Source organism: Paramisgurnus dabryanus, chromosome 2 (assembly GCF_030506205.2).
Source record: "Paramisgurnus dabryanus chromosome 2, PD_genome_1.1, whole genome shotgun sequence".
Taxonomy (NCBI): domain Eukaryota; kingdom Metazoa; phylum Chordata; class Actinopteri; order Cypriniformes; family Cobitidae; genus Paramisgurnus; species Paramisgurnus dabryanus.
Window position 1 is genome coordinate 5,884,192 of NC_133338.1, and position 16,152 is coordinate 5,900,343.

The window sequence follows — 16,152 nt, forward strand, 5'->3', positions numbered from 1 at the left end:
TCGAAAAAAGAGATTTCCTATTACCTGAGCGGGACTGGAATATGCTCGGAGGTTTAAGGGAACTCTGGGATAGAAACAGAAGAATGAAGTGTTCATGCAGGATAATTTGCGGTGGCTCTGAGCCCGGCACTATGGAGACGCGGCCAGAAATCTACCTTAGTTCCATAGCGGACTCAAATCCCAGTGAGCCGATCCACATCCGACAGACGTACGTATGCACACTCGCATACCTCAGGAATCCTTTGATTCCCACTCTCAATGCGCAGCAATATCTAATTCCTGTAACCTTTCCGGCTTTATTTTCATAGCTCTTATAGAGTACCTTGCTGGTTGCGAACTAGATGCCTGTTAAAACTGAAGGGCATTTAGTAGTTAAGCAGGGCATAAGTTCCTTTTTTGGATGTTTCATGAAAAGGGTTTGATTTCTTTAAGCAACAATCCTTAATATACTATCCTGTAATGTATCTGAAAAATGTCCGCAATACAGAAAATAACTAGTAGGAGAAAATAACCAAGAGGAGGAAACCTATATCTGATGGTTTAGTTCATGAACTCGGGGGAAAAGACGCAATATTATCTGATACCTCATAGATCTGTGTAATTACATTTCCTTTCAGACCGAGTCTCTGAGGGATTCATGCATTGAGATATTTTAGTCATGAATAGCTCTTTTGTAATATCGCAACAAGGCTGCATTTACACTGCATGTTTGTTTTATAATTTTTTTATGTAGCACGTAATTGGATATGTAAACAGGAAAAAGCGCAAAGATTCCGATATTTTCAGATTGGTTTTTAGGCCTCATTCATATGTGGAAATAAATTGTAATGAATCGGATACATGCATTCGTGTCTGCAGCGGACAGATCAGATATTCCCGTGTCACGACATGTCATATGTCATTGAAAAATGGACGTTGGCAAATGATGTCAACTCACACGCAATCACATGACTCTTCTGAGCAGCACACCGAAGGACGATGGCTTTGCATATGTGAAAATTTTTTTGCATCTATTGCGCACAAATACGTTATTTTGAAAGTAGATGCGCTGCGAACGTGCTCAAATACAGAGCAGTGCAACACGCTCTTTTTTCCAGGCATGTCGGCGCCGCAACTACACGCCGCCGCATTCAACTTTTCAGAATGTGCACCGGGAAGCACATTGGAAAGGAGGAAAGTGGCATGGTCGCATTTTCCGTGCGGATTTATATGCAAAATGTAAATCGCCCATTACTGAAGTAGTGACTTTCATGTCTTGTTACAGTAATAAAGTGGTATAATATTGTATTTAAATGTTGTGTAATCATTTTGTCTGTCTATTGCAACATGTGACGTTTTACTTCCTCTGTGGTTTAAGCTGTTCAGGGTCAGTATGTCTACCTTGAATTGTTTTGTCAAGTGTTTAGTGTAAATGCAGATATCGGATACGAGTCACTTTTAACTCTTTCCTCGCTGCAAAAAATTATTTTCAAGAAAAAAATTCTTATTATTTTTGTCTTGTTTTCAGGAAAAATATCAAAAAATTATTACATTAAGATGCTTTTTCTTGATGAGCAAAATTACCCAAGAAAATAAGCCTAGTTTTTAGACCAAAAATATCAAATTTAAGTGATTTTAGTTTTAAGTGATTTTAACATTTTCAAGATATTTTTACTGAAAACAAGACAAAAATACTAAGAATTATTTTTTTTACATAATTTTTTTGCAGTGCTTGCCATTGACCAGTTATCCCGTCAATTAAGAGAAAGCACTTCCCTGCCAATGACAAGTTTTTACGTCAATCCAAATTTCCGCTATTATACACTAGGTGATGCTCTTACCCAACTTATAAAACATTAAAGCATCCATAGATTCAAAATCAGTAACAACTGCACTGCAAAAATTGATTTTCAAGAAAAATAATCTTAGTATTTTTGTCTTGTTTTCAGTAAAAAACATCTAAAAATTCTTAAATTAAGATGCTTTTTCTTGATAAGGAAAATGACACAAGAAAATAAGTTTAGTTTTTAGACCAAAAATATCACATTTAAGTGATTTTAGTTTTAAGTGATTTTAACATTTTCAAGATATTTTTACTGAAAACAAGACAAAAATACTAAGAATTATTTTTTTTACATAATTTTTTTGCAGTGCTTGCCATTGACCAGTTATCTCGTCAATTAAGAGAAAGCACTTCCCTGCCAATGACAAGTTTTTACGTCAATCCAAATTTCCGCTATTATACACTAGGTGATGCTCTTACCCAACTTATAAAACATTAAAGCATCCATAGATTCAAAATCAGTAACAACTGCACTGCAAAAATTGGTTTTCAAGAAAAAAATCTTAGTATTTTTGTCTTGTTTTCAGTAAAAAACATCTAAAAATTCTTAAATTAAGATGCTTTTTCTTGATAAGGAAAATGACACAAGAAAATAAGTCTAGTTTTTAAGACCAAAAATATCACATTTAAGTGATTTTGTGCATATAACAAACAAAAATAATCTGCCAATGGGGTAAGCAAAAAATCTTAAATCAAAAAACACTAAATTCAAGAAAAATTCAAGAAATGTTTTTTATATATTATATATTTTTACTGAAAACAAAACAAAAATACAAAGAATTTTTTTTGTTGAAAATAATTTTTTGCAGTGTGATTGTCATTTCTGAATTTTATCTCTAACAAACATCCTAGCTTTTTGTTAAACATTTTGTATTTTTGAAGAAATATTTGCGAGGTGATAAAAAGAGAACTGATGAAGGTAGGATGAAACTTTATATGTTTAAGCAGATGGTCTGTTTTTTCATTTGATATATTGTATGTTCATATATTTAAAGAAGAAACTTTTTGGAAGGCATTAATCTTTTGTGAAAATCATGAAAAATGCTGGCGCTAGCTGGCAACTTTTTTAAAAATGAGAAAGAGTTAAAGGACTATGTAAGAGGGTCGTCAAGATCTGCAGTTTAAATCCAGTCTAATTGCCACTTAGTTGTTAAATGTAAGTCTTAAAATATAAAATCGCATTCACTATTTGACTTGATTTTGACAAATTTGGAGATAAATAAATATCTTCCATTGGTTTCAGACTGACGGACTGTCTTGGGAATACCGGTGGATCTTTTGTGTAAATAGAGCAACACATGTGTTAGCGGTGAGAAGAAATCAAACAACTGGTTAAAGTGCAAGGACATCAAGCGACAGCCGAATATCATTACGTCGTCTTTTCTAAACAGTTCACCAGAAGGTTTATTTTCCACTCGTTCTTTTCTTCTTGCGGCCGACTTCTGATCAAATTTGGCAGTCAGTTTCAGTTAACATTGGTTTAGGCAAACAAACCTCTTGTGTGTTGTTTCTTCAGTGATGTGGTAAGTTACAGATTGAAAGATCGAGTTAAGATCTTCATGTTTGGTTGAGGGATCTTGGTTCCCATGCCAATAATACAAGGAATTTGTTTTTGCGTTGATTGAAACCTTTTTTGAGTTAATGTGAAACACTATTCGCAATTCATTTGGCTTTTTAATGGAATGTATTTCCAAATTAATCATTTCTGAGTTTATTGATTAAAATGATACAGTAATTTAAAACGTTTTGGTTTATTGAAAACTTTTCACTCTTAACTTCACCTACCAAAGGTTCAAATATCTGTTTACCAATCTGTCGACTGTGATGACGGTTTTGCTGCAGGTGCATCAGTACTGATGGAGAACTCTGAATAGATTTACCACAAATAACTGCAAATTCATTTCATTAATGTAAAAATAGTATAGTAAACAGTATAATATAAAAAAATAAAGGAATAACAAGACACCTAATAATGTTAAAGTGTAGACGTTAGTGCACGTCGTCAGGTTTATTAAGCTGTGGTGCTCATATGAATTATGTAGGTTCAAATTTCTTAATATGACTTTTTATTCTATTACTTCATAAAAATGTGTGTCAAAAAGCCAAAAATCACACCATGACATTTCACTAACATAGTCGTTGTTATTTATTAAAATCCTGTTCATGGAACATGTGAAATTTTAATGAGTAAATGTCATATTTCAGTTATTGAAGCCCACGCACCAAACAGCCGGAGAGAAGAGATTGTTTTCAGCTCTGTTGGCTCTCACATTCTGGGTAACAACACCATTGAGTACCAGAGAGGAGCGGAGAGACAAACCCTCAGATGCCATGGGCCGCTGTCTGCCGACATTACCATTAAGGTGGGTGATGGAAAGCTAATGATGGTTATCTATCTATCTATCTATCTATCTATCTATCTATCTATCTATCTATCTATCTATCTATCTATCTATCTATCTATCTATCTATCTATCTATCTATCTATCTATCTATCTATCTATCTATCTATCTATCTATCTATCTATCTATCTATCTATCTCAGACTGATATCATGGAAAGTCCTATTATACTAAAAAAATATTAATTTATTTGTGTCCATAGCACGAAATGTAGGTTTTTTTCATGCCTTGAGCAAGAAGTGGCTTTTTCGTGTCACTCGCACAAATTTCTATAAATAGTTATTAGTGTCTGTTGAATAAATATAAATAAATAAATGCAAATAAAAACATTATTTTATGTTGCAGAATGAAACAAATTAGATAATTTTACTTAAACACAAACTTATAAATAGTACATTTAGAAAAACTGAAAATAATCTAGAAGTGGTCTCTTAATTTTTTTTACGGTCATGTCATAAATCTGAAAGTTTCATGCTAACTCTGGAACTTGATGGTTAGTTTAAAGCCACAGAGAAAGAAGCATTTTAGTTGTAAACAGCAGAATGTTGATTTATGATCGGCATTTCTCTCGTGAGCTTGCAACATGAAGAAGCATTATTAGCGCTGACACCATGGCTTTGCCGTGATTGATCAGAGCTGGGTTCCCCAAAAACTTCTTAGCTCTACGTCTTTCTTAAGTTGTACCTTAAGCTGTACCTTATCGTTAATACGTGTTTCCCGAAATGTTCTTAGTTACGTATCCCTTCTGTAAGTCATTCGTTCGGAAGGTTGGTCTGGAGCACTCTTATGGCACTTTTCCATTGCATAGTACCCCACGGTTTGGTTTAGTTTGGGTCGGGTCAGCTTACTTTTGGGAGCTTTTCCATTGGGTGCAGTACGTAGTACCCAATACTTTTTTTTGTACCACCTCGGTTGGGGTTCCAAGCGACCCGAGCTGATACCAAACGTGACGCGAAAACACTGTAGATCACTGATTGGTCTGAGAGAAAGGTCATCGCTATAATGTAAATATTAGCTTTAGCGAGATATCTCGTCAATTAAGAGAAAACGCTTCCCCGCTAATGACGAGATTTTCCGTCTTCCGCAACTTTTTAAACCCGGAAGTATTGCCCTATGGCAAGCTGCTGCATGTCCGTGTCTGTTTTAAAGATCGCTCTGAATGGGATCTCTATGAAAAGTCCGTCACAAAAATGGAATTATCTCTGCTTTTTGCTCAAAATGTGGTGTTTTTGCAGAAACCTACCCATATTCAAAAGCTGATTGCAAAAGAACCACTAAAGGTAGGATGAAACGGTTTTTTTTTGTTTGAAAGCAGAGGGTCTGTTCTTTCATTTGGTATATTGTATGTTTATATATAAAGAAAGTATACCTTAAAGAATCCCGCTAATGTACAGTTTGGGAAACACGCCTAGAAAAGATATACCTGTAGTTAAGGTTTAACTTAAGAGTCTTCGTAGCGCGCTAAGAGACAACGTTATCAGGAAACCCAGCCCGGATCAATATGTAAGCAACAAACGTGTTGACTTTGACTCATGATTTTGGATCTGGGCTGTTGCCCTGTGAGTAAATTTGGTGCTTATTATGCATGTCAAAATCATCAAGATTTTCAAAATAACTTTTTCCGAGAAAGTTTCTTTTTGTTTTACGTTACTTTCAACCCAGCGTTGGGTCAAAAAGGGACAAACTCAGTTGTTGGGTTAAATTAACCTACATAATGACCCGGCAATGGGTTAAAACAACCCAGCATTTTACGTTTAAACAACCTAGCATAGGTTAAATTACAATCCAACAGGTTGGTTTTGTCTCTTTTTTCCCCAACGCTGGGTTGAAAATAACCCAGCTATTTTTTATGAGTGTATGAATGCTGCCATTAAAAATAGTGTGGGGGGGGGGTAATGCTATTATATTTTAAGAGTTTAAGAGTTGTAGTCCAACAAATGCAAAGTCTGAAAAAAGCAGTTGAGCGTGTGACAGAGTATTTCTGGAGCAACCTGATCTCACGAATTTCCGTGGCATAGTCACGGAATTTTGTGCTCATTTTTCCGTGGCATTCTCACGGATCTCCGCATTTTTCCGTGGCCCTGCTACGGACTGTCTTTTTCCGTGGCATTCTCACGGATTGGTTACTCAACTGTTTTGTCCTATTTTCTTACCATTTTCGCTTCAGTTTAGGGTTAGATTTACATGAAATGACATCCCTACCCAAACCCAACACTAACCCCAACGCCAGGCGACAATTGTTTAAAGTTTAGAAAATATAAAAATATAAATCAGAAAAAATAGTATAAACCAATAGTTAAAGTGACATACTAACGCAAACACCAAATCTAACCCTAAACCGAAGCGAAAATGGTTTGAAAATAGGAAAAAGCAGTTGAGTAACCAATCCGTGAGAATGCCACGGAAAAAGACAGTCCGTAGCAGGGCCACGGAAAAATGCGGAGATCCGTGAGAATGCCACGGAAAAATGACCACAAAATTCCGTGACTATCCCACGGAACTTTGTGAGATCAGGTTGTCTGGAGTGCATAATGTGACTACGTTAAGTTTATTTCAGATTTTTTTTTTATGGAATAAATTAAACTAAAAAAGTAACTAGCATTACTTTTTTTAAAGTATCTAAAATATTTATGTGTATATTTAAAAAGTAATGCGTTACTTAACTCGTTACTTCAGAAAAGTAATATTATTACGTAATGCACGTAACTTGTAATGCGTTACCCCCAACACTGCACGTAAGTGCATATCGCCGCTGCCCGATGAAACTATCGTATGTCTAAAACGGTTACTTTCAGGAAGTGAAAAAAACGCCGTATTTCAAAAGCAGTTGAATGTAGCGTTGTCATACTTGGTACGGCATCTTTACATGTAACCATATTCTTGCCAGTGTAATGATATAATCCACATTTGACCAAAATTGAGTTTAAATGGACATATGTGCATATTTTACAGTAACGGTGGTCGATACGCGTTCCTCCGATCATTATTAAGAATGGCGAAGTTGCGTTTCATATTGACAGATGAATACGCTCAGTTTATTAAATAGCCTACGTCTTAGTTTATTAAATACGCTTAGTTTATTTAATATTAATTACAAATGTATTAAATGTTTCTTGCATGTTTCGGCGAGATGCTTCCACAGGGCGGGAGATACGCGGCGTGATTGGCAGCTTTGACACCAAATTAATATACGTGAAAATCAGATGACATGATTTCACAACTTTTCATTGGCCATTTAGATATGTGAAACATACTGTATACGGAAATGAACCTGGACATTCAATCGGTCTAAAAATCTCAAAATCGGCAAAATGGACATACGTGGTTTTCATTGGACAATGACGATATAATGTAAACAACATGAACAAGAATTGGATCATTAGTTATCCATAGATAGTGGGATAATGTTTTGTGTGTGTTGCTTGCTCGTGACTCTTTTGAGATATGAAGGATGTAATACTACTCTACAGGTACTCAATATTAACACGAGATGAGCAGAAACAGTGTGTGTTATTAGAGTTTTAAACCTCAGAGTATGGATCAGACAGATAATAAGTGGTTTTCGACTCTTCTCAGGTGAAGTACGCTGGCCCTAAAGACACAGTTTTGCAGTTTATGTTTTACCAGCCCATTCGCTACCAGTGGAGAGAGACAGACTTCTTTCCCTGCTCTGTGACCTGTGGAGGGGGTAAGACTTACACTTCATTCAAAAAAATGCTGGATTGTTTTAACCCATGGTTGGGTAAAATATGAACAAACCCAACCATTAAAGGTCCCGTTCTTTCTGTGTTTTGAAGCTTTGATTGTGTTTACAGTGCGTAATATAACGTGTTCATGTTTCATGTGTAAAAAACAGGGTATTTTCACACAATTTACTTATCTGTATAGCGCTGTTTTCACTGTCCTCAAAACAGGCTGATGTCTTCCTTGTTCTATGAAGTCCCTCCTTCAGAAATACGTATCGAGTTCTGATTGTGTAGCTTGTTTAGTGTGTTGCGATTCGATAGCAGCTTAGCTTAGCAGAGCAAAGCTGGTGACTGACGTATTCCTGTGGGCGGAGTTTAGTCAAAAACTGTTCTACAGACGTCATTAAAGCAGGAAGTAGCGGACTGCACTGCAAAAAATGATTTTCAAGAAAACTATTTCTTAGTATTTTTGTCTTTTTTTCAGTAAAAATATCTAAAAATTCTTAAATTAAGATGCTTTTTCTTGATGAGCAAAACCACCCAAGAAAATAAGTCTAGTTTTTAGATAGAAAATATCAAATGTAAGTGATTTTGTGAATAAAACAAGCAAAAAATCATGTTAAAGTAAAGATTTTTTTGCTTACCCCATTGGCAGATATTTTTGCTTGTTTTATGCACAAATCACTTAAATTTTATATTTTATGTCTAAAAACTAGACTTATTTTCTATTTTCGTTTTGATCATCAAGAAAAAGCATCTTAATTTAAGAATCTTTAGATATATTTACTGAAAACAAGACAAAAATACTTTTTTGAGAGTAAAAAAAGAATTATTTTGTTAAGAATTTTTTTCTTGAAAATCATTTTTTGCAGTGTGTATAAATTTTTTGCAGTGTAGTCCAAACCGGGCGTTCGCTAGGCGTTGTCCATATTTCCCCCAGCCATGGGTTAAACATCCCAGCTTTGATTTAGATAGCTTGTGAGTATATACAAGTCTCTATGAAGTTTTGGACTCCAGGTTAAAATATTGTGTTTTTACTTCTCAAATTGTGTTTTTGATCTTTAGCACCAAGCATAACCAAGCATAAACAGTTTTGAAGTATTGTTCATATAAACTTGAGATATGTAAATGTGTAATTAAAGAATAAATAATGACAGTAATAATTTTTTTGCAATGTACCATCTGATATGGATGCTAATAGGAAGCGCATGAAAAATCTGCTGTTGCTATAGTTACCTCCTCATGAAGATTTTGTTTGCAAGCATCTATTCAGGGCAATACAAACTAAAGCAATTGCTATATTGCAAAGTTTGTAAAATTGCCACCTTAAAATTTTGCATCTCGGTGACAAGTCCTGAGAGGATCATGTTTATATATATATATATATATATATATATATATATATATATATATATATATATATATAGTAATACAATGAAACTGTTTCACCATTATTTTTATGGCTTATACCACCATCCTTTGTCTCACCCATGAAGGTTATCAGCTAAATTCGGCCGATTGCATCGACATTCGTTACAACAAAACGGTCGGGGAGCAGTTCTGCCACAGCTACCCCGAGAACAGCAAACCCAAACCCAAACTCAAGGAATGCAACATGGATCCCTGTCTGGAAAGGCTGGTTCTGTTTCACTCATCTACGCGACACAGATGACTTCCATTGCATGACTTCATGGTGTCAATATTTACACAGTGTTGTAATTGCTTAAAGGACTAATGGTGTTTATTTCTCCGCAGTGATGGATTTAAAGAAGTGATGCCCTATGACCATTTCCAGCCTCTGCCACGGTGTGCACTCATTTATACAACACACTACCGTAAAACCATTGTGGTTTCTTAATGATTCCATTAACGTCTCTTGTGTTTTTGTGAAAGATGAAAGTGCCTCTGCCAGTGAAATTTGTTTTGTATATCACTGTATAACCTGTAATGTATTTGGAACGAAATGAAAGTGAACTTGCACCAGACTGCTTTACGTTCACAAAGCACGTTATGAGCGAATCACGATGCATGCGCTCGACATACAAGCCAAAATTCCTGCAAACCGCACAGAAACTAGTCGCGTGCCAGCCAGAGGCTGACAGAAACACTGAGTGATTGTGACATGACTGTTTTATATACAGTTCATGACAACGCAAGCGGGACAGTTCTGGCAATTGAGATCTGAACTGGTTAACTTACATGCAGCTGTACACATTTACCATTACGCATTTGGCAGATATTTTTACACAAACTGACTTACTGTATTACATTTTATTATACCTGTGCATCTCTTACGAATCAAACCCATGACCTTAGCCACATAACTGTAGATGTGTCACACCTAAACAGTTGATTTACAGGAAAACATGACAATGTTTGTATGATGGAGCTCAGTATAAACATTATGTACGGCAAAAAAATGATTTTCAAGAAAAACAATTCTTAGTATTTTTGTCTTGTTTTCAGTTAAAATATCTAAAAATTCTTAAATTAAGATGCTTTTTCTTGATGAGCAAAATGACCCAAGAAAATAAGTCTAGCTTTAGACCAAAAATATTAAATTTAAGTGATTTTGTGCATAAAACAAGCAAAAAAATCTGCAAATTTTTCTTAAACACTAAATTCAACAAAAAGTCAAGAAATATTTGCTTACCCCATTGGCAATTTTTTTTGCTTGTTTTTTTTGGAACAAAATCACGTAAATTTGATATTTTTGGTCTAAAAACGAGACTTATTTTTTGGGTCGTTTTGCTCATCAAGAAAAGGCATCTTAATTTAAGTATTTTTAGATATTTTTACTGAAAACAAGACAAAAATACTAAGAAATGTTTTTCTTGAAAATATTTTTTGCAGTCTGAATCTCATGTACATACACTAACATGGGTTTGATTCTCAAGATATGCTGATAAAATGAAAGGGATGGATGTGATGTAAGTCGGTTTGACTTTAAGATCATTTATGGAGCCGCTAAAGGATCATGGTGGAAATAAATGAGAGATAGGTGAAAAAAATATATTCCAAAGCTATTTGATCATTTTCAGATTTTTGCATTCGTTTGCACAAAAACGTTTCCTTGCAACGTTTTTTTTTTTTTTTGCATTTACAAAACTTTTCTGTTTCTTTAAGAATATTTAGCTCTACATGCGAAACGATGACTCCAAACAGGTTTTGCAGAAAAATGCGAAATATTCTTAGCAGAATGCAAAAAACCCCGCAAAAATTGTGAGCAAGCGCAAAAAAAAAAGTTTTTTGGGGGGACCGAAAAAGTTTGGTAACCAAACACAAAAGTTTGTAAGTTTATTTCCTTTTTCAACCACAATGTCTTTTTTGTCTTCTTAAAATAGTTTTATCAGTAATTGTCGGGAAATTATAAATGTATATGGGTAAAAGACGTGACATGCATATTTTTGTGTCCATGGGCGTTATGTACTATGAAAAAAACTTTGATACATTTATGACATGTGCCACTTTATTTTATAAAACCTATTTAGTTTAAATACATTTTTTAATAATAAATACTAATTATTGCTTTGGTATTTGAAACTTGGCAGGTGGTGCAACTATTCGTACAAATACCAGTTGAAGTCAACTGTTAAAATGGTGTTTAAATTGTTAAAAATTCCAAATAAGATACTTTGGGATTATTTTATGTTTGAAACTTTTCCTATAAACAAATTTTGTGAAGATCAGTAGTTGTTGGGATGTGGGGATAATTGAAAAACCCAAATGTCTAGTTAGTATAACCACAATCGTGGGCCCTTCATTAAGAAGTTAACAAGTATAAACAGTAAACATGATATCACATCATCCAGGGAACGTCTCGGTTACGGATGTAACCCTCGTTCCCTGAAGGAGGGAACGGAGACGTCACGTCGTGACCGACGAATTGGGAACTCGCTTAGAGAGACCAATCTGCTTCGAATACTACTAAAACGCCAATGAACTTGGCATTGAGATATTTGCATAATGCTGGCGCCGCCCCGCCAGGTGCGTATATAAGCAGCAGGTGCAAATAAGGAAATTAGCTTCTTTTTCGCTGAGAAAGCCGGAAAGTGTGACCGGCCGTAACAGCAGGTGGCAGCACCTGTGGCGACGGGACGTGACGTCTCCGTTCCCTCCTTCAGGGAACGAGGGTTACATCCGTAACCGAGACGTTCCCTTTCAGTCGGTCACTACGACGTCACGTCGTGACCGACGAATTGGGAATCCCTACCAAAACGCCACTAGGGGCTGACCTCTTCCAGTGTCTGCGTAAAGCCCTCCGGTTCCACTTAAGGATAAGGAGAATTAGGTTTTAAGGCAGAAGGCCGGGCACTAGATGTTCCTTTAACCCCACAGAAGTGCCAGCGACTGGGAAGCGCCCTACCTGAGCGGGATAGGAACGCTGCGGAAGCCACCACCCGTCTTAAGGGTTAATGGTGGGCGAAAGTCAACCGTAGTTGAGGTAAAATGACAGCCGTGGCTGTGTAAGCAAAGCAGTGCTCTGCTAAGGGAAACGTGGGCTAGTAGGATTAACCCCACGGAAAAATACTCACAAAGGAACCCGGTGGGACACAATGTGGAGCCCGAGCCAACACGTAGGTTCGCGAGGATGCAGCTAGTGAAGGCTGACAGCCAATGCTCCGCAACAAAGGCTGCCAAGGCAGCGGAGGAAGAACAATTCAAACCATTACGCATTTTTGTTCTGAAGGCCTTCCATACTGACACAGTTATGAAGCATCAGATGGAGGCTGCAAGCCGACCTGTGAGACTGTTCTCCGTGCTCCCCCTGGTGAGGAAAGAACACGAGAGGATACAGGCTCAATACGAACACTGTAAAATCTAATGAACGTATTAGGTGTCGCCCAACCAGCAGCTCTACAGATGTCTGTTAGCGAGGAACCACGAGCTAGAGCCCAAGATGAGGCAACGCTCCGTGTGGAGTGCGCTCTCAAATTAAAGGGGCAAGGAATACCCTGAAGATTATAAGCCAGGGCGATAGTATCAACTATCCAATGAGACATCCTCTGCTTAGTGACAGCTTTCCCTTTCTGCTGGCCACCATAACAAACAAAGAGCTGGTCTGAGGTCCTGAGGCTTTGCGTGCGATCCACGTAGAGTCGCAGTGCGCGTACGGGGCACAACAAAGCCACGGTTGGGTCTGCGTCCTCCGGAGGCAGCGCTTGCAAGCTCACCACTTGGTCTCTGAAAGGAGTCGTGGGAACTTTGGGCACGTAGCCTGGTCTGGGCCTCAATGTTACGCTTGAGGCATCAGGACCAAACTGAAGGCACGAGTCGTCAACAGAGAATGCATGTAAATCCCCTACTCTCTTCATTGAGGCCAATGCTAGCAGGGTCAGAGCTTTCATTGATAAAAGCTTCAGACTCACAGACTGCAAAGGCTCGAACGGGGGGGCCTGAAGGGCTTTCAGCACCATGGACAGGTCCCAAGGAGGAATAGAAGGAGGGCGCGAGGGGTTTAGCCTACGAGCGCCTCTTAGAAATCTAACAACCAACTCATGCTGGCCAACTGTTCTGCCGTTAATAAGTGAGTGATGAGCAGAAATAGCAGCGATATCAACTTTAATGGTGGAGGGTGACAGCCTACCGTCTAACCTATGTTGAAGATATAAAAGCACGGTGTTAATAGGGCATTCTCTGGGGTCCTCGCGTTGCGAAGAGCACCAGGTGACGAAAAGGTTCCATTTAAACGCGTAAGCCCGTCTCGTAGACGGAGCTCGTGCCGCGTTGATTGTGTTAGATACCGCTTGTGGTAAATCACTTAAACCTTGCGCGCGCTCAACGACCACACATGGAGATCCCACAGGTCGGGGCGCGGGTGCCATAATGTGCCCCCTCCTTGAGAAAGAAGGTCCTTCCTCAGGGGAATCCGCCAGGGAGGGGCTGTCGCGAGGAGCATTAACTCTGGAAACCAATTCTTGCTCGTCCAATATGGGGCGATCAGTAAAAGGTTTTCCTCGTCCTGCCTGACCTTGCACAGTGTCTGTGCGATTAAGCTCACTGGGGGGAATGCGTATTTGCGCATCCCCCGAGGCCAGCTGTGTGCCAATGCGTCTACGCCGAGGCTGCCCTCGGTTAGTGAATAAAACAGGCGACAGTGGGTATCGTCCGGCGACGCAAACAGATCTATCTGCGCACGACCGAACTTCTTCCAAATTAGCTGGACCGTCTGGGGGTGGAGTCGCCATTCGCCGGGGCGCGCAGCTCGAGAAAGCGCGTCCGCTGCTGTATTGAGCGAGCCCGGAATGTGAATGGCACGAAGGGACCTCAGATGCTTCTGACTCCAAAGGAGGAGATGACGAGCGAGATGCGACAGGTGACGGGAGCGCAAACCGCCTTGACGGTTGATATACGCAACGGTCGCAGTGTTGTCGGTGCGTACTAGTACATCCTTCCCTCGCAGCTCCGTAGCGAAGCGTACGAGTCCCAGATATACTGCCCACAACTCTCGGCAATTGATATGCCAGTGCAACTGGGGTGCTGTCCACACCCCTGAAGCCGTAAGCTCGTCGTACGTGGCACCCCAGCCCGTGTCGGACGCATCTGTGTGTACAACAGCATGCTGAGCGATCTGTCTCATGGACACACCGGACCTGAGAAACGCGGGGTCCGACCACGGGGGGAATGTTAGGCCACACGCAGGTGTAATGGTTACACGATGGATGCCGGCGCGCCACGCTCTCCTCGGGACTCGATCGTGAAGCCAACGCTGAAGCGGTCTCATATGGAGCAGTCCGAGCGGTGTCACGGCCGCTGCTGCAGCCATATGCCCCAGGAGCTTCTGAAATTGTTTCAGCGGGACCGCATTCTTCCCTCGGAATGAACCGAGGCAAGTCAGAATTGACTGGACGCGCTCTTCTGTCAAACGCGCCGATAAATCGATCGAGTCCAGTTCCATCCCGAGAAAAGAGATCCTCTGCGTGGGGCAGAGTTTGCTCTTCCCAGTTGACCCGAAGACCCAAACGGGCGAGATGCCGAAGCGTTAAATCTCTGTGCTCGCACAGCGTCCGTCGAGAATGCGCTATTATAAGCCAATCGTCGAGGTAAGCCAATATGCGAACGCCGCTCTCTCTGAGGGGTTTTAACGCCGCCTCCACTACTTTCGTGAACACACGGGGAGAGAGGGATAGCCCGAACGGTAAAACTTTGTACTGGTATGCCCGTCCCTCGAACGCAAACCGGAGAAACGGTCTGTGACGAGGGATTATGGACACATGAAAGTACGCGTCTTTCAGGTCTATTGCCGCAAACCAATCTTGGGGGCGAATTGAATTGAATATTTGCTTCGGTGTTATCATCCTGAAGGACCTCTTCTGCAGAGATTTGTTCAGAACGCGCAAATCCAAGATCGGTCGCAACCCGCCGCCTTTTTTGGGTACTATAAAATACGGGCTGTAGAAGCCCGATCTCATCTCGGTTGGAGGGACCGGCTCGATCGCGTCCTTCGCCAACAGGACTTCGACCTCTGCACGCAGTACGTGTGCATCGGACGCTTTCACCGTGGTGAAACGAATGCCCGAGAATTTGGGTGTGTGCCGGAATTTCGTAACCGAGGCGAACAGTGCGTAAAACCCAACGAGACGGGCTGGGAAGCTGAAGCCACGCCCCCAGGGACCGTACGAGGGGAATTAACGGCACTGTCGGGGTACCCGCGGTGGGGCGGCTGAGCGGGACAGGTGGTACTGCCGGTACGTCTGCTGAGACAGCATAAGTATCTACAGTATGTGTGTGTGTGACACTGACCTGAGCCCGCTGAGGGTGACGGTCGTCTGGTCTCCTCAGCGGAGAGCACAGACTCCGAGGAGGGTGCTGGTGGTCCCGTCTCCTCAGCGGAGAGCTGGAACTCCTCAGAACACCCGCTGGCGATAGAGGAGAGGGAGGAAGAGCATGTGAATGCCCGCTCACATCTCGCTCGATCCTCTGAAGACCTGGAGAAGGAATAGGAATGCACTCTTTTTGTGGTTTTGTGGGTGCCGGCTGAGAAGCCGGCGGAACAGAAACAAAAGGAAACCAAAGATTCTCCACCCGGCCCTCTACCGGTGGAGGGAGCGATGCCATCACCGTCTCCCGTAGAGTGATCCCATCCAAATCCAGGTCGCCCGTCTCAGGGCCGCTTCGTCTTCCGTTTACCACGGGAAGCGGGTGGGGCGGGCGGGGCGGGCTGTCGACGGCTGTTCCCCCTCCGTGGCCTGGAAGATGTTCTAGTGGGGGGGGGGGCGGAGGCAGCCGCCGCAGGGCGCCC

The 16,152-nt window shown here is 40.4% G+C and overlaps 1 protein-coding gene across 2 annotated transcripts in view; it reads left to right on the forward strand.

Annotated features, from left to right (window-relative positions):
• Positions 1-16,152, forward strand: part of adamtsl3 (ADAMTS-like 3) — a 201,184-nt gene that overhangs the window by 122,120 nt on the left and 62,912 nt on the right. For both annotated transcript variants that reach the window (XM_065294261.2, XM_073811887.1), the window contains 4 exons: positions 4,028-4,185; positions 7,801-7,912; positions 9,407-9,545; positions 9,666-9,716. In XM_065294261.2, coding sequence (XP_065150333.1) covers positions 4,028-4,185; positions 7,801-7,912; positions 9,407-9,545; positions 9,666-9,716 — 460 coding nt within the window. The remainder of the gene's footprint in view (positions 1-4,027; positions 4,186-7,800; positions 7,913-9,406; positions 9,546-9,665; positions 9,717-16,152) is intronic.